General features: G+C 41.0%; 1 protein-coding gene across 1 annotated transcript in view; it reads left to right on the forward strand.

Moving 5' to 3' along the window:
• Window positions 1-17,505, forward strand: part of LOC139385720 (tRNA-yW synthesizing protein 1 homolog (S. cerevisiae)) — a 67,453-nt gene extending 49,948 nt beyond the window's left edge. The window contains 2 exon segments of the mRNA XM_071131001.1: window positions 15,035-15,101; window positions 15,104-17,505. Of these exon segments, the coding sequence (XP_070987102.1) occupies window positions 15,035-15,101; window positions 15,104-15,246 (210 nt within the window). The 3' untranslated portion in view covers window positions 15,247-17,505.
• The last annotated feature ends 1,283 nt before the right edge of the window (window positions 17,506-18,788 follow it).

The raw sequence follows: 18,788 nt of genomic DNA on the forward strand, positions 1-18,788 counted from the left end.
TCTCAGCTCAATCTCTCCACCAGCTGACTCAGAAGGCTCATCTCATGTGTGCTGAGTGTGTTTGTGTGCATAATAATACAATAATTTGGTGTGTATTTATATTTGTCCTGTTTCACACGTACAAGTGTGTATTATACGCATGTGTGAATTGGAAATACAGTGTGTTTTTTTTGTTGTTGAAATATCCCATTCCCCCTGAGACACCCCCCGAAAGTGAGGTCACAGCCAGGGTCAGCCATTATCATGTCAAGGAGGCAGGAGCTGTGGATCCCTCCCAAAACACCTGACAACAGCTGAGGAGATATGTTGTTCCAGAGATAATTTAGAGATGCCGACACAAGATCTTCTTGCCAATCCAACGGCACCATGAGATATTGGCCATTGGACACGGTGCCAGGCAGGCTGCATCATCAGGTCTGATGCCAACACTGTTGAAATGGATCGTTCGGCCAATCAGTGAGAGCCAAGGTTACCTGCAAAGATATTTCAATTGTGTTTAGTCATAGCATCAAGCCACAGAGTAAATGTATGGATCTGAGGGGGAAGCTATTGTGTCAAGGGACAGAGTAAATTTATGGATTCGGAACTGAGGAATCCTCCATACAGTTCAGGAGTTAAGAAAATAGTCCCCTTTAGGAATTACATTATTGTTGTGCAGATGTCAAGGTTGACTATAAACCTGAGTTTATAGTGCATTACCACTCCCACTCTAATCAACCTGTGTCTGGGCAATTAGAGAGGACAAACCCCAGGGATTTCCAACAGACACATTCATCAACATTTATGCCATGCTGCATGCGCTGATATAATAGCCTACCTCAATTTTCGCTCTTTGGAAGAAAATATTCAGGAATTATTAATATATTTTGAGTTTATGCCAGGTTAATGCAGGCATTATTTGAAGCTTGTGTGTGCTGCACTGTGATGCACTGTTTATATTTGCAGAATCACTATATTGAGAGTACAGCATTAAAATATTAGGCGCTGCTCATGGTTAATATAACCATGGCTAGATAGGGCTGATGGTTCGGATAGTTTCCTAATAGCTAAAATGGAGTGGATTATTTTACATTTTTACACTCATGGTTACAGTTACATCCAACTATCCACCATACCTAAAGTTACTGAAGTGTCTAGAAATGCCTGCATTTCTGAGGATTGTGTCAATTTCAGTGTATATCCTAGTTCTTAGAGGAGCTGAGATTCGACAACAACGAGCTGGTCGCAGCGCAGTGACAAACTATAAAAATGATTTCCATTAGCTGGGCAGAGGGAGGTAACTGAGTGGAACATGTAAAAGTTGCCCTATTTTCACCACCAAGGGACAGACAATTGGGACGTACTTGATATGGGAAAGTACTTACTACGACACAGCCTAGTGACCATGGCTTTTGCACAGCTAGAGATTCTTCTGAGATCAGGGTTTGGGAGAAGGCAAAGTGGCATACAATGCAACCCCTTTCAACACCTCAACTACAAATACCTAGGTGTCTTGTTAGACTGTAAACTCTCCTTCCAGACCCACATCAAACATCTCCAATCCAAAGTTAAATCTAGAATTGGCTTCCTATTTCGCAACAAAGCATCCTTCACTCATGCTGCCAAACATACCCGTGTAAAACTGACCATCCTACCAATCCTCGACTTCGGCGATGTCATTTACAAAATAGCCTCCAATACCCTACTCAACAAATTGGATGCAGTCTATCACAGTGCCATCCGTTTTGTCACTAAAGCCCCATATACTACCCACCATTGCGACCTGTACGCTCTCGTTGGCTGGCCCTCGCTTCATACTCGTCGCCAAACCCACTGGCTCCATGTCATCTACAAGACCCTGCTAGGTAAAGTCCCCCCTTATCTCAGCTCGCTGGTCACCATAGCATCATCCACCTGTAGCACGCGCTCCAGCAGGTATATCGCTCTGGTCACCCCCAAAACCAATTCTTTCTTTGGCCGCCTCTCCTTCCAGTTCTCTGCTGCCAATGACTGGAACGAACTACAAAAATCCTTGAAACTGGAAACACTTATCTCCCTCACTAGCTTTAAGCACCAGCTGTCAGAGCAGCTCACAGATTACTGCACCTGTACATAGCCCATCTATAATTTAGCCCAAACAACTACCTCTTTCCCTACTGTATTTATTTTATTTATTTATTTTGCTCCTTTGCACCCCATTATTTTTATTTCTACTTTGCACACTCTTCCACTGCAAATCTACCATTCCAGTGTTTTACTTGCTATATTGTATTTACTTTGCCACCATGGCCTTGTTTTTGCTTTTACCTCCCTCATCTCACCTCATTTGCTCACATCGTATATAGACTTGTTTCTACTGTATTATTGACTGTATGTTTGTTTTACTCCATGTGTAACTCTGTGTTGTTGTATGTGTCGAACTGCTTTGCTTTATCTTGGCCAGGTCGCAATTGTAAATGAGAACTTGTTCTCAACTTGCCTACCTGGTTAAATAAAGGTGAAATTAAAAATTAAAAAATTAAATGTTGAAACCCAGAAACACGCTTTGGGAGCTATCAGAGTGTTCTGTATTCACTGAATGTTTTCCTTCACAATAATTTGACTCAGAAATGAACAAAGCAATTGTAAAAAAAAAATGTCAAATGTCAAAACATTTTGTCAAAAACAAAGATGAAACCATCAACAGCGTCTCAACAGATCAAAGGAGCCATGATGTTGACAATTGACACATTTTTTAAGAGCGGTATCTTACATCACACCATTCTCATCAATTCACTTGGTTTTGTGCGTAGAACCTAGCTGTTGCTGCAACAGCTGATGACCCACCTGACTGCATTGCACTTTAGCCCAACCCAATTAATCATTGAAGCTGGAGACTTATATCTCCCTCACGAACTTTAAGCATCAACTGTCAGAGCAGCTTACCGATCACTTCACCTGTACACAGCCCATCTGTAAATAGCCCACTCAACTACCTCATTCCCCAAATGATTTATTTTTGCACCCCAGTATCTCTACTTCCACATCATCATCTGCACATTCATCACTCCAGGGTTAATGCTAAATTGACACTCATAGGACATCTTTTTCGATAATGTGCATATTTATATCCAAAAATCTCAGTTTACATTGGCGCCTTACGTGCAGTAATGTTTTGATTCCAAAACATCCGGTGATTTTGCAGAAATACCCATAAAACATTGATAAAAGATACTAGTGTTATTCACAGAATTAAAGAGACTTCTCCTTAATGCAACCGCTGTGTCAGATTTTCGAAAAAGCATAATCTGAGAACGGCGCTCAGAACCTAAAACAGCCAGAGGAATATCTGCCATTTTGGAATCAACAAAGTTAGAAACAACACCATAAATATTCACTTACCTTTGATGATCTTCATCAGAAGGCACTCCCAGGAATCCCAGTTCGACAATAAATGACTGATTTGTTCCATAAAGTTCCATCATTTATGTCTAAATAGCCACTTGTTGTTAGCGTGTTCAGCCCAGTAATCCATCTTCATTAGGCGCAGGCACTTCATCCAGACAAACTCGAAAAGTTCCATTACAGTCCTTTAGAAACATGTCAAACGATGTATGGAATCAATCGTTAGGATGTTTTTAACATAAAACATCAATAATGTTTCAACCGGAGAATTCCTTTGTCTTCAGAGAAGCACTGGAACGAGAGGTGACTCTGTCGGGATCGCGCATCATGAGACCAAGGCTCTCTGCCAGACCACTGACTCAAAGAGGTCTCATGAGCCCCTCCTTTATAGTAGAATCCTCATTCAAGTTTCAAAAGACGGTTGACATCTAGTGGAAGCCCTAGGAAGTGCAATCTCATCCATATCTCAATGTGTATTCGGTAGGCCAAGCTTTGAAAAACTACAAAACTCAGATGTCCCACTTCCTGGTTGGATTTTTCTCAGGTTTTCACCTGCCATATGAGTTCTGTTATACTCACAGACATCATTCAAACAGTTTTAGAAACTTCAGAGTGTTTTCTATCCAATACTAATAATAATATGCATATATTAGCATCTGGGACAGAGTAGGAGGCAGTTCACTCTGGGCACGCTATTCATCCAAAAGTGAAAATGCTGCCCCCTATCCCAAAAAGGTTAACAATATGCTGTATCTTTGTTAAAGCAGGAGGCATTTCAGTCCAGTCTTATTGCACTGGTGATGTCTTGTTAGTGGCCTCAGGAACCAGAATAGAATCCATTTTATATTTCAGTTTCTTCTCTCTTTCCTCGCCTTAATTTTTATTCTCTTTCAGGAATGTTAAAATTTGATTGTAAAGATACTGTATGTGAATATGCCAGCTTACCAGGTGCCACAGGTGTTCCCTGACCACCATGTCTAAGGGGGACAAGGAACTCTGTGACATATCATTCATATAACAGACATAACCAATGCCCCAAAAATACTTTAGAATAACCCGTCAGTAGAGCCCACTTATACATTAAAATCAATTCACGGCAGAGCGTAGTTCAACCCGCTCTGAGTGAGTGAGAGGTTATGAAGTGTGTCTGAGACTAGAGGCTGGTAAGCATTTAACGTGCAGAACACACAGTTCACACCTTCACTTCCCCATAACCCACTGTGTCTTACTAGACACTCACATACCGATTCTAAAACCTTGCATAACTTGCTTCTTATTCAATTTTAGCTCAGTGTGAAAACGCACCGTACCTGATTCTTTGGTTCTATGGCTGAGAGCCTATTTGCTTAGACTGCTGTAACCTGGACACTGACAGGTCTGTTTGTTCTGGAATCTGAGAACAATGTTACATGGACACTGACAGGTCTGTTGGTTCTGGAATCTGAGAACAATGTTACATGGACACTGACAGGTCTGTTGGTTCTGGAATCTGAGAACAATGTTACATGGACACTGACAGGTCTGTTGGTTCTGGAATCCGAGAACAATGTTTCATGGACACTGACAGGTCTGTTGGTTCTGGAATCTGAGAACAATGTTTCATGGACACCGACAGGTCTGTTGGTTCTGGAATCTGAGAACAATGTTACATGGACACTGACAGGTCTGTTGGTTCTGGAATCTGAGAACAGCATGGGGATGCAAAGCTGGCACCCAAACTCACCTCTCACTGTGGCGTCAGAAACCCACCTCTCACTGTGGCGTCAGAAACCCACCTCTCACTGTGGCGTCAGAAACCCACCTCTCACTGTGGCGTCAGAAACAAGCTCTTTATTTCTACATTGGTGTGATGTATCTTAATCAGTGGTGTGATTCAGCCGAGAAAGCTGCTGGCTCCTTGCCTGAGAACATGCCTGTGGGAAACATAATACCAAAACACATACTAAATCTGTACACACACAAACAGAAAAAGAGACACAGACATGCACTCATAATGGGATAATTAACACACATGGGTGCCAGAGGAGGCTGGTGGGAGGAGCAATAGGAGGGCAGGCTCATTGGTTTCCATATATGTTGTGTTTGATACCGTTCTATTTATTACATTCCAGCCATTAGAATTAGCCTGTCCTCCGATGTGTAGAAATTGTAATTGCTGCAAACGGATTGTCCTTTGGGGACTATAAACATTTACAGAACCCACAAATCAAATCAAATCAGCAGACACAAATGCAACCATCATGTTTTAACAGAGAACATGGCGCACCCCTGCATGGGTTCACACTCCCACATGTGACTGACAGAAACAAGGAACATACAATTATCACATCTGTACTAATGAGTATGGTACCCCCGCATTCCTCTGCTTACTATTGAGAAGGAATATTTATTTATCAATTATTTATTTGGACTGCATTAGTCTGAGTTCATTATGCTGTTAAAATGCAAATCCCCTGTTCAGAAAAAAATGTATATGCCTGAGACAAAGACGTTTGACGCCTCTTTCAAACATCATTTGTCATTTGGTTAATTGACTCCTCTCAGTTAACAAGATGATTAGCATTGAGGCTAATCAAGGCCATCCCCTGGGTGTGTGCCATGCCACCATGTGAAGTTGAGAGAATGCCAAGAGTGTACAAAGCTGTCATCAAGGCAAAGGGTGGCTACTTTGAAGAATTTAAAATATATATATATATATATATATATTTTCATTTGCTTAACACTTTTTTGGTTACTACATGATTCCATATGTATTTTTTCATAGTTTTGATGTCTTCACTATTATTCTACAATGTAGAAAATAGTCAAAATAAAGAAAAACCCTTGAATGAGTAGGTGTCTCCAAACTTGACTGGTACTGTATGTCTCAAAAGTATCTCAAAGTATGTATTTTGTGAGCAACAATCCCTTGTTAACAAGGTATTTTGACACCAATGGGACTTCCTGGCAAAATAAAGGTTAAATAATAACAGCTAAAATAAACATTACAGGCATGGCTAAAATGCTGCTTTTAAAGCAATGTTCCCGGGTAAAACGCTGCAGATGTCGGCTCAATAGAAAATTACCTTAAAAACTGCATTTTCAACCAGCAGCGATCGGATTGAATCCCGTCCTAGATTTTGTTGATCTCACCAGGCTCTAATATCATTAGTTTCCTGCTGCCAAATAATGAATGTTCCCAGATGGCAGCTCTGATTGTAAAATGCAGCAGAGTGCAGTGCAAGGTGGACGGTGTGATCCTAAATCATTTTGTAGTATCACCCGCGGTCATCATTAGAGCATCAGATTATCATTTGAGTGTTAGATTATGTGATTTTGAAGCTTTGGGTTCAGAAAGAAAATGAAGAAAATATTTACTGACTGAAAGTGTCCCCAACTCCACCACTCCCACACTCAGACACCAAGTGGCACCGAATTCTGTTAGGGTCTCCATTGGTGTCAGTGTTCTCATGCGTTTTGGGCTGTTGCTGTCATTTCCAGCTATTTCCTCTTTGGCAGAGGGTAGCTTTCAGTTTGGCTCCCGTGCCCTTCAAATCTGTTTGCTTAACTGAAAGCCCAGAGTTCTGCCCCTGTGATGCTAATACACACACACACACACACACGCGTATGTATATTGTGCACACACTCATGCACAAGCATGAACTCCCACAAGCTATTCTATTCAAAGACAAGAATAGTGATATTTGCAATGAGAGGGTAAAAAAAGAAGTAATTGCTATGAAGCCCCTCTTTTGCCAAAGTAAAGGCCTTAATGTATCCCCTTAACGAATGTCATTGACACAAGCATCAAAGACCTGGCTTCAGAATGCGTGCACACACGGGCATTAGACAGTGTGTCGTCAACACAGGCCCAATGGCGGTGTGCAGAATGGGGTGTGCCTCAGGGCTCTGGTACTGCCTCAACACCCCTCCATCTCAGGCTGAGTATGCACCTGTGTGCACAAATAGCAGCCTGAGAATGAATGAGGATGCCACCTTGCCAAACACAGTGAAAAATGTCAAAGACACCATTCTTCAACAGACCCCCCCCCCCCCATTTGAATGAAAAATAGGTCTTATAGTAACTATGAATCTGCTGAGTAACAAAATCAACCCATGGGTATAATACATTAACTGGTCCCTATATTTTGAAACCCAAAAACACTGTATTCATAAATGTTTATGGCTTTAGAGGGAGCCAGCATTATTGCTACAAATTTAGATCTCCACTCCAAACTCTCCTTAATCGTCCCCCAAATGAGAACTGGGCTACAAAATGGTTTGAACAAACCCAAGCACATTTACTTTCCATCTGTCCTTATGAATTCCTGGCCAAGCAGCCATTCTGATCATCCCCCATATGCTTTGTGTTGTTGGATAATAAAGGAAGAGAAGGGAAGGGTTGGGTCTGGATGGAACTCTGATGTTCCGTTCTGAGGGTACAAAACATTCTGAGGATGGGTTCTGATTCTGAAGCCAGGGCAGGAATGGATGTGACAATGTTGGCATCACCAGGCTCATTCTGCTACCCTGCCTCCTGTCCTATCCAGTCCTGTCCCTCTCTGTGCCTGGCTGGCTGAAGTCACAGAGACACACAATGTCTACACTAGCATTCTACCTAGAATAAAGCAATGTATTCAGCATGTATTTAAAGTTATGTGTGAATATTTGAATGTAGCCTAGCTAGCCTGAGGAGATACTTGATTATAATACCTTTTTCGGGACCAAACCTGTGCCTGCCTAGAGTGGGCCATATGTTTTCTCAAGGTTGGGTGGGTTTCCAAATCACACTGTCGTTGTTGACAAAATTAAATATAAACCGTGGCGCAGCAGGATTTCTAAAGGCAGTGTGTGGGAGGGTGCCAGTTTAAAGCTAAATCTGTCTTTAAAAATGTATGGTAAACAAACTCAACAACTCAGAGGAGAGTGGGACTGCATTTTAGTCCAAGATAAAAACGATGTGTGTGTGTGTTTACCATAACACACACAAACATTCTAACTAATGATTCTGGTCATACCCTCTCCTTGAACTCTGTGGGCTAACTTTAGATGGAATCTACAAATTGGTTCTGAGGACTTAAGGATGGTGAGGAAGCTGGCTAAAGGATCCACATTACTATGGAGACAACTTAGATGAATGAACACATACACACACCGCACAAAAACATACTTATCTGTTGTTAAAAGCCTGAGTAATCTTTACAAAAACAAAATATACAAACAAATATCAACACACTTAGTATTTCTTCATAAACCATGATAGTGGTAGTCCATAATAATAATTCTTATGTTTATCATTATACTTAGTTTCAACAAATTGTTCCATATGCTAAATAGCAATGCGTTGCTAAAATGAATTCAGGATGACACAGCGCATACATCACTTAGAGAAATGAAGTGAACCAACCACAAAACCATTCCAATCTCACCAGGGTTGATGCACGCCTCTGGTAATCTGAATAGAAGTGACCATCAATCCTAGCCCACCTTCTCCATCTCACGAAGACATGCACACACTGACAAAAATGCACACACGCACACATACACGGACTAACAAACATGCTCACATACATGTGCACACACAAACCAATCAAAGAAATCACCTGCATTAATACATAATTTTGTAGATATTTTCCACTTAATTGCTCTTGCTAGCAAAAAAACTGATTGTTAACTCTTGATATTTTTGAAAAAGACACTCCTGACAATATCCTAAGGGTTTACAGAATTTAAGGTTGTAACTGTGATGTTTAAGAACTTTGAAATTGTTGTACTTTAAATGTTAGAAAAGCGGTTAGCTTTTGGCTAACCGCGGTTAGCTTTTGGCTAGCCGCGGTTAGTTGGTTGCTAGCTCCGGTTAGTTGGTTGCTAGCTCCGGTTAGTTGGTTGCTAGCTCCGGTTAGTTGGTAGCTAGCTCCGGTTAGTTGGTAGCTAGCTCCGGTTAGTTGGTTGCTAGCTCCGGTTAGTTGGTTGCTAGCTTCGGTTATGCTAGCTTGTTCAATCATTTTCCAATAATTAGCATTAATCTCAGTTGCAATAGTCTTGTCTTTCTATTAGCACTCTTCTTATACGGGTTAAATGTATTTTGAGCATGGGTATAACGTACACTTCTAATGAGATATACCAGTCTTTAAAGGCTTTCATGTTTTAGAGTCTCCTATAGGGCTATAGTAGGCAACAGTCTTCTACATAATTATAACCTGAACAGGTGAATTAAAAAGTTAAGAGTAAATGTGTTTGCGGTATAAATGTAAAGAATTTGAGGATGTGAATATGTCAGGGATTTATGAGACAGATCACTAAATACACTTTAAAGAAAACAAAAGAAAACATTGAAATACAATAAAAAGACAGTTTGCACTTGAGAAAATGTTGAATAAAATAATTGAGAGAACCTTTGAAAGAGAAGCCACGTTCTCCTGTTTCTTTATTTATCCTGTGTTACAATAACTATTATCTGCTGCACCAGTCCAAAAACTGGGACCTGTAACACTAAATTTAATTGACTGCAATTTCAGCAACAAGAATCGTTGAATCTCGATCTGACTGTGAACATTTGAAACTACAGCTGGCGAGTCTGGGGACCTTCTCCCCTGCAGACGGAAGCCCTTTTTTGACTGGCTCTGTTGGACCAGCATGTAATGCCAAAGGGACCTGTAGACTGAAGGCACTCAGCCATCCCTAACATGTAAGCATCTGTTCCCCTGAGGCCGAAGCCATTATAGTTTAGCCTCTAACCTACACTCTCTCTATAAGCAACACTCCCTCTCTCCCTAGAGGGCTGGCCAACCTGCACCTATCATTTGTCTTGCTACACACAATGCAGGAGACCTACAGTAGAAAGGTATGGTGAGTGTGGTACTGTAGAGAGAGGGAGGTGTGAAAAAGATCTGTGAATAAAGAGTGAGAGCAGATGATCATTGTTCACGGCATGCCCAGAGTGAGAGGAGGGATTGATCGCTTTTCTGTCACTCCGTATGACATGTCTGTCTCGTCAGAGTGAAGTCAGCAACTCTCTAAACCTCTGAGAAACACTGAAGGAACATGACTACTTTTCAGAGGCGGCAAGGTAGCCTAGTGGTTAGAGCGTTGGACTAGTAAAAGGGTGCAAGTTCAAACCCCCGAGCTGACAAGGTATAAATCTGTCGTTCTGCCACTGAACAGGCAGTTAACCCACTGTTCCTAGGCCGTCATTGAAAATAAGAATTTGTTCTTAACTGACTTGCCTAGTTAAATAAAGGTAAAATAAATAAAAAAGTAGACAAAACATTACAAACAGCTAGCAGCAAAGTAGATTGGTCACGAAAGTCAGAAAAGCAATAAAATGAATCGATGATCTTTGGATGTTTGCACTCACGAGACTCCCAGTTACACAATAAATGTTCCTTTTGTTCCATAAAGATTATTTTTATGTCCAAAATACCTCCATTAGGTTGGCGCGTTATGTTCAGAAATCCACAGGCTCGAGCGGTCACGACATCGCAGACGAACATTTCAAATAGTGTCCGTAAAGTTCTTAGAAACATGTCAAATGTTTTTTATAATCAATCCTCAGGTTGTTTTTACAATATATAATCGATAATATTTCAACCGGGACTGTAGCTTCTTCAATAGGAGAGATAGAAATGTCTGCTCCAAGCTGTTGTGCATGCAAACCGCTGCTGGCACTCAGCCATACAATGACGTGATGTGATCTTTCTCGCTCATTTTTCAAAATAAAAGCCTGAAACTTCCCCACTGTTCACACCATGGGGAAACCATAGGAAAAGGAATCTGGTTAATATCCCTTTAAATGGAGCGAAGGCAGGCAATGGAACAGAGAGCTTTCAGGAATAACAGCACGTCCGGGTTGGATTTTCCTCAGGTTTTCACCTGCAATATCAGTTCTGTTATACTCACAGACAATATTTTGACAGTTTTTGAAACTTTATAGTGTTTCTATCCTAAGCTGTCAATTATATGCATATTCTATTATCTGGTCCTGAAAGAATAGCCCGTTTACTTTGGGAATGTTATTTTTCCAAAAATGAAAATAGTGCCCCCTAGTTTCAAGAGGTTAATGTGAGTCTGGAAGGAGAGTTTACAGTCTAACCAGACACCTAGGTATTTCTAGTTGTCCACATATTCTAAGAGTAGTGATGCTGGACAGGCGGGCAGGTGTGGGCAGCGATTGTTTGAAGAGCATGCATTTAGTTTTACTTGCATTTAAGAGCAGTTGGAGGCCACAGAAGGAGAGTTGTATGGCATTGTTAAATTACACATTAGGCTGGAACTCAATCTGGTAGCCTAGAGGTTAAGAGTGTTGGACCAGTAACTGAAAGGGTGCTGGTTTGAATCCCCGAGCCGAGTAGGCCAAAAAATCTGCTAATGTGCCCTTGAGCAATCTGACAATTATATGCATACTCTAGATTCTGGGCCTGAGAAATAGGCAGTTTCATTTGGGTACGTTTTTCATCCAAACATCAAAATACTGCCCCCTACCCTCAAGATGTTATTAATGCTGGACTTCAGTCCCAAATGGCACTGTCACTTTCTGACCATAGTTCTGTTATTTTATCTTTGTTTTAGTATGGTCAGGGCGTGAGTTGGGTGGGCAGTCTGTTTGTTTTTCTATGTTGGTTTTTGAGTTCGGCCTAGTATGGTTCTCAATCAGAGGCAGCTGTCAATTGTTGTCCCTGATTGAGAATCATATTTAGGTAGCCTGGGTTTCAGGTTTGGGTTGTGGGTGTTTGTCTTCCGTGTTAGTGTTCGTACCACACGGGACTGTATCGTTCATTTCACGTTTATTGTTTTGTATTTTTGTAGTGTTCAGTTTATGTATTATAATAAACATTATGGACACTTACCACGCTGCAAATTGGTCCTCCGATCCTTCTCGCTTCTCCTCCTCAGAAGAGGAGGACGTGGTTCGTTACAGGCACCATATTCCCTATATAGTGAACTACTTTTATGGGCTCCGGTCAAAAGAAGTACACTATATAGAGAGTAGCAGAAGACTACTGAGGGGAGGACGGCTCATAACAAAACAAGCTTTAAGTTTCTGTCTTTCCATTCACACAAGTGACAGACAAATATACAGTGCATTCAGAAATTATTCCGACCCATTCATTACATTACATCCCTTCATCAATCTATGTACAATACCCAATGATGAGAGTGAATGAACACATAGAAACCATGCATTTTATGTATTATATACCATTCCACATATTCCGCTCCAGTCATGACCACAAGCCTGTCCTCCCCAATTAAAGTGCCACCAACCTCCTGTGGAATAGTGTGCCATTTGTCCACCCTACCCTTCTCTAAACTCCTCTGTCTCAGCCTTACACCATACAGTAGCCAGGTATAATCACCTGCATAACCAGTAGCGGTGTGTGGGTAAATTCACTGGGGAAGCCAAGCCAGGAAAAATACCGTGTTGTGATAATTGCATTGTTTGTGATATACAGTGCCTTCGGAAAGTATTCAGACCCCTTGACTTTTTCCACATGTTGTTACCTTACAGCCTTATTCTAAAAGAAAATATGTTTTAAATCCTTAGCAATCTTCGCACAATACCCCATAATGAAAAAACAAAAACAGGTTTAGCCATTTTTGCAGATTTATATATTAAAAAATGAAATACCTTTTTTACATAAGTATTCAGACCCTTTGCTATGAGACTCGAAATGAGCTCAGGTGCATCCTGTTTCCGTTGATCATCCTTGAGATGTTTTTACAACTTGATTGGGGTCCACCTGTGGTAAATGCAATTGATTGGACATGATTTGGAAAGGCACACACCCATGAATGAAGCAAAAGAGATATGAATGAAGTAAAGTGAGATCCTTGATGAAACCCTGCTCCAGAGCGCTCAGAACCTCAGACTGGAGTGAGGCTTCACCTTCCAACAGGACAACGACCCTAAGCACACAGCCAAGACAATGCAGGAGTGGCTTCGGGACAAGTCTCTGAATGTCCTTGAGTGGCCCAGCCAGAGCCCGGACTTGAACCCGATCGAACATCCCTGGAGAGACCTGAAAATAGATGTGCAGCGAAGCTCCCCATCCAACCTGACATAGCTTGAGAAGATCTGCAGAGAAAAAGGGGAGAAACTCCCCAAATACTGGTGTGCCAAGCTTGTTGCGTCATACCCAAGAAGACCCGAGGCTGTAATCACTGCCAAAGATGCTTCAACAAAGTACTGAGTAAAGGGTCTGCATAGTTATGTAATATTTCAGTTTTTTAAAAATATATATAAATTGTCAAACATTTCTAAAAACCTGCTTTTGCTTTCTCAGCACGGGGTATTGTACATAGATTGATTAAAACATTTTTTTTTTAAATAAGGCTGTAATGTAATGAATGGGTCAGAAAACCTTCCGAATGCACTGTATATTTGCCTATGTCACTTGTGTGAATGGAAAGACAGAAACTTAAAGCTTGGTCGCAAATGGATCTTCCAAATGGTCAACGACCCCAAGCATACTTCCAAAGTTGTGGCAAAATGGCTTAAGGACAACCAAGTCAAGGTATTGGAGTGGCCATCCCAAAGCCCAGACCTCAATCCCATAGAAAATATGTGGGCAGAACTGAAAAAGCATCTGCGAGCAAGGAGGCCTACAAATCTGACTCAGTTACACCAGCTCTGTCAGGAGGAATGGGCCAAAATTCACCCAACTTATTGTGGGAAGCTTGTGGAAGGCTACCTAAAACGTTTGACCCAAATTAAACAATTTAAAGGCAATGCTACTAAATACTAATTGAGTGTATGTAAACTTCTGACCCACTGGGAATGTGATGAAATAAATAAAAGCTGAAATAAAATCACTCTCTACTATTATTCTGACATTTCACATTCTTAAAATAAAGTGACATAACTGACCTAAGATAGGGAATTTTTACTAGGGTTAAATGTCAGGAATTGTGAAAAACTGAGTTTAAATGTATCTGGCTAAGGTGTATGTAAACTTCAACTGTATATACAAGGGGGTACCAGTACTGATTCAATGTGCGGGGATACAGGTTAGTCGAGGTAATTTGTACATATAGATAGGGGTAAAGTGACTATGCATAGATAATAAACAGCATGTAGCTGCAGTGTAAAAACAAAGGGGGGAGCTCAATGCAAATAGTCCGGGTGGCCATTTGATTAATTGTTCAGCAGTCTTATGGCTTGGGGGTAGAAGCTGTTAAGGAGCCTTTTGGACCTAGACTTGGCGCTCCGGTACCGCTTGCCGTGTGGTAGCAGAGATAACAGTCTATGACTTGGGTGACTGAAGTCTGACAATTTTTTAGGCCTTCCTCTGACATCTCCTAGTATACCTCTGGTACCACTTGCCATGCGATAGCAGAGAGAACAGTCATTGACAGTGCACCAGCTGTTATTGACAAATAGACACACACTCCCAATCTCTCATACTCCTCCCTCCTCTCATAGATGAGTTAGCGTCCAGAGGTTGATAGGTTTGATGAGTCACTGTACTTCTGATTGGTTAATGAATGCTCCTGTAAGGCTGGCAGCTCATTGGAGACTGGAGACTGCTGCTCCATGAGCCCTATAGTCCCTTAGTGTGATTTATGATTGATTGAAGAGTCTCTCTGCATCTGTAATGCTCTCTCTGCGTGTGCATGTCTGCACACTGTTGTGTGCATGTGTATGCTGTATGTACTGTACTAGCAATATCCCTATGTGTGTTTCCCTATGCAGTTAAAGCTGGAGGGAGAGTGGTGGACGTGGATAGACTACGAGCGGTTCCAGGAGCTTGTCCAGGCCTATGAGGCAGCCAGACCTTCTCTGCCCAGGACCACATGGCCAAGACCCCAACCCAGGCCCTGTTTGGTGCCCAGAAGTGAGGTTTCGGCCCAACAGACACACGCTACCAGAGGAGACACAAGACCAAAGATATCTCAGGATGCTGAGAAAGAGAGAGAGTAGAAGAGAGGAGAGACAGAAATTCCTCCTCTCCTTCCACACAATCTTAGACTTTTACTGTTCACAATCAGTTTTAATGTATTGAGAGAGACTTAAAGTGAGTGATAGAATGGAAGAGAGAGTATTATGGATATTAAACAATTTGGAACATACAAGTGTCTTATGTCGGTAAAACTTAAATTCTTGTTAATCGAACTGCACTGTCCAATTTACAATAGGCTTTAAAGCGAAAGTATGCCATGCAATTATTTGAGGATGGCGCCCCACATCAAAATATTTATCCACCAACACAGGTTTCAGAAATTCACAAATAGTGATTAAATATTCACTTACTTTTGGAAAATCTTCCTCTGATTTGTCTTCCAAAGGGTCCCAGCTACAACATGTAATGTCGTTTTGTTAGATAAAATCCTTCTTTATATCCCAAAAGGTCTGTTTAGTTGGCACCATTGATTTGAGTAATCCACTCGTTCAACATGCAGAGAAAGGAATCCAAAAGGCTACCGCAAAACTTTGTTAAAACAAGTCAAAATATGCTTCACCATATCTATTGTGTTATAGTCTCCAACATTATTTTATAATTTCTACAAACTTCAGTGTTCTTTCCAATGGTACCAATTATATGCATAACCTGGCTTCAGGGCCTGAGCAACAGGCAGTTTACTTTGTGCATGTCACTCAGGTGGAAATGGAGAAAAATAGACCCTAGCTTGAAGAAGTTTAACTTCTATTTTTCTCCACTTCCTGTCTGACTGACATGCCCAAAGTAAACTGCCTGTTACTCAGGCCTACCCCTTTTTCCTCCAAACATAACGATGGTCATTATGGCTAAAGAGTTCTATTTTTGTTTCATCAGACCAGAGGACATTTCTCCAAAAAGTATGATCTTTGTCCCCATGTGCAGTTGCAAACCGTAGTCTGGCTTTTTTATGATGGTTTGGAGCAGTGGCTTCCTCCTTGCTGAGCGGCCTTTCAGTTTATGAAGATATAGGACTCGTTTACTGTGGATATAGATTATTTCGTACCCGTTTCCTCCATCTTCACAAGGTCCTTTGCTGTTGTTCTGGGATTGATTTGCACTTTTCGCACCAAAGTACGTTCATCTCTAGGAGACAGAACACGTCTCCTTCCTCAGTGGTATGATGGCTGCGTGGTCCCATGGTGTTTATACTTGTGTACTATTGTTTGTACAGATGAACGTGATACCTTCAGGCGTTTGGAAATTGCTCCCAAGGATGAACCAGACTTGTGAGGTCTTGGCTGATTTCTTTTGATTTTCCCATGATGTCAAGCAAAGACGCACTGAGTTTGAAATACATCCACAGGTACACCTCCAAATGACTCAAACTATGTCAATTAGCCTATCAGAAGCTTCTAAAGCCATGACATCATATTCTGGAATTTTCCAAGCTGTTTAAAGGCACAGTCAACTTAGTGTATGTAAACTTCTGACCCACTGGAATTGTGATACAGTAAATTATAAGTGAAATAATCTGTCTGTAAACAATTGTTGGAAAAATGACTTGTGTCATGCACAAAGTATATATCCTAACCGACTTGCCAAAACTATAGTTTGTTAACAAATTTGTGGAGTGGTTGAAGTGTATGTAAACTTCTGACTTCAACTGTAGCCTCATTGATATTTTGTGTTTCCTAATTAATTCATTTACAAACGAAGAATGTGTTTAGTGAGTCTGCCAGATCAGAGGCAGTAGGGATGACCAGGGATGTTCTCTTGATAAGTTTGTGAATTGGACCATTTTCCTGTCAAAATGTATCAAGCGCTTTTGGGTGTCAGGGAAAATGTATGGAGTAAAAAGTAAATTATTTTCTTTAGGAATGTAGTGAAGTAAAAGTAAATGTTGAAAATATAAATGTCACGCCCTGTTCCTTGATTGTCTCCACACCCTCCAGGTGTCGCTTATTTTCCCTAGTGTATTTATCCCAGTGTTTCCTGTCTCTCTGTGCCAGTTTGTCTTGTATGTTTAGTCAAGTCAACCAGCGTGTTTTTCTTGTACTCCTTTTCTCTTCTCTTTTTATTGTCCTCTTGGTTCTGACCCCTGCCTGACTCTGGACTACTTTCCTGCCTGCCTGATCATCCTGCCTGCCCTGACCTTGATTTTTTCCTGTCCTTCGGTACCTATTGGAGTCTGAACTGGTGTTGACCTTTATGCCTGTCCATGACCATTCTCTTGCCTACCCCTTTATATTAATAAACATTGTAAGACTCCAACGATCTGCCTCCTGTGTCTGCATCTGGGTCTCTCCTTGTGCCTTGATAGTACGAACTGGCCCTGACAGACCCAGCAGACTTGGACCAGCTCCGCCACACTGTCTCCCTGCAGGGAGCCACCATTAGGAGACATGAGGAGTCAGCATTTCACTGTTAGTCTACAGTACACCTGTTGGTTGCCAAGCATGTGACAAATACAATTTTATTTGAGCCTGTATTTAGCTTACTTACTTTCTCGTGTTCTTATTATTTTATTTCTTGTGTGTTTTTGTCCTACTTTACTTTATAACATAATATTTTGTTAGGTTCTGATTATTAGAGTAAGAACTCAATGTACTCTGTGAAAGTTCAAACCAAGTTAATTCTTTCCAAGGGATCGAACAGCTGAATCGACCAAAATATGTTTACATTAGTGGTGTATATGTACCCAACTTTGGGTGGAGTCTCCTTCTTGCTAAACATTGTATCTTTATCGCTAGGCAGGAAACAAAGTGATACAGGCCATAAACGTTTCCTTCTCCCTTAACTTCTTGATTCTACTTGAGACGCATATGTCTCAAGTAGGCACCTGGAAATGCAAATGCGCTACGCTAAATGCTAAATGTACTCGTTAAAACTCAAACCTTGATCAAAATTCACAAGCAGGGTATTGAATTAAAGCTACACTCGTTGTGAACCTAGCCAACAAGTCAGATTTTTAAAATGCTTTTCGGCGAAAGCATGAGAAGCTATTATCTGATAGCATGCAACACCTCAAAATGCCTGAATGCGACGTAAACAAAGACTCTGCTTATCCGACGCAGCACAAAACGCAGAAATAAAATATAAAACATTCATTACCTTTGACAAGCTTCTTTCTTGGCACTCCTATATGCCCCATAAACATCACAATTGGGTCTTTTTTTTCGTTTAAATCGGTCCATATATACCCAAAATAGCTTTCTATGGAAGCTGTGTCATTCAGAAAAAAACATCGTTTTTAAACGCTGCGTCATTTTTTAAAATTAAAAAAGTCGACGATAAACTTTCACAAAACACTTCGAAATCCTTTTGTAATCCAACTTTAGGTATTAGTAAACGTTTATAATCTATCAAAATGATTACAGGGCGATGTATATTCAATAGCTCCTCGTCTGCAAATCAATGGCTGCCAATGTCCACATTCACAGCATCCTGGTGGAGACTGGAAGAAACGGAATCCAGATAGTTGGATTTTCCAACAAAAAATTCAATTGAAAATGACGACAATGGCGACATCGTGTGGAATTTGTATGAATTGCATGCAGGTCGATATTA

Source organism: Oncorhynchus clarkii, chromosome 27 (genome assembly GCF_045791955.1).
Source record: "Oncorhynchus clarkii lewisi isolate Uvic-CL-2024 chromosome 27, UVic_Ocla_1.0, whole genome shotgun sequence".
Classification (NCBI taxonomy): domain Eukaryota; kingdom Metazoa; phylum Chordata; class Actinopteri; order Salmoniformes; family Salmonidae; genus Oncorhynchus; species Oncorhynchus clarkii.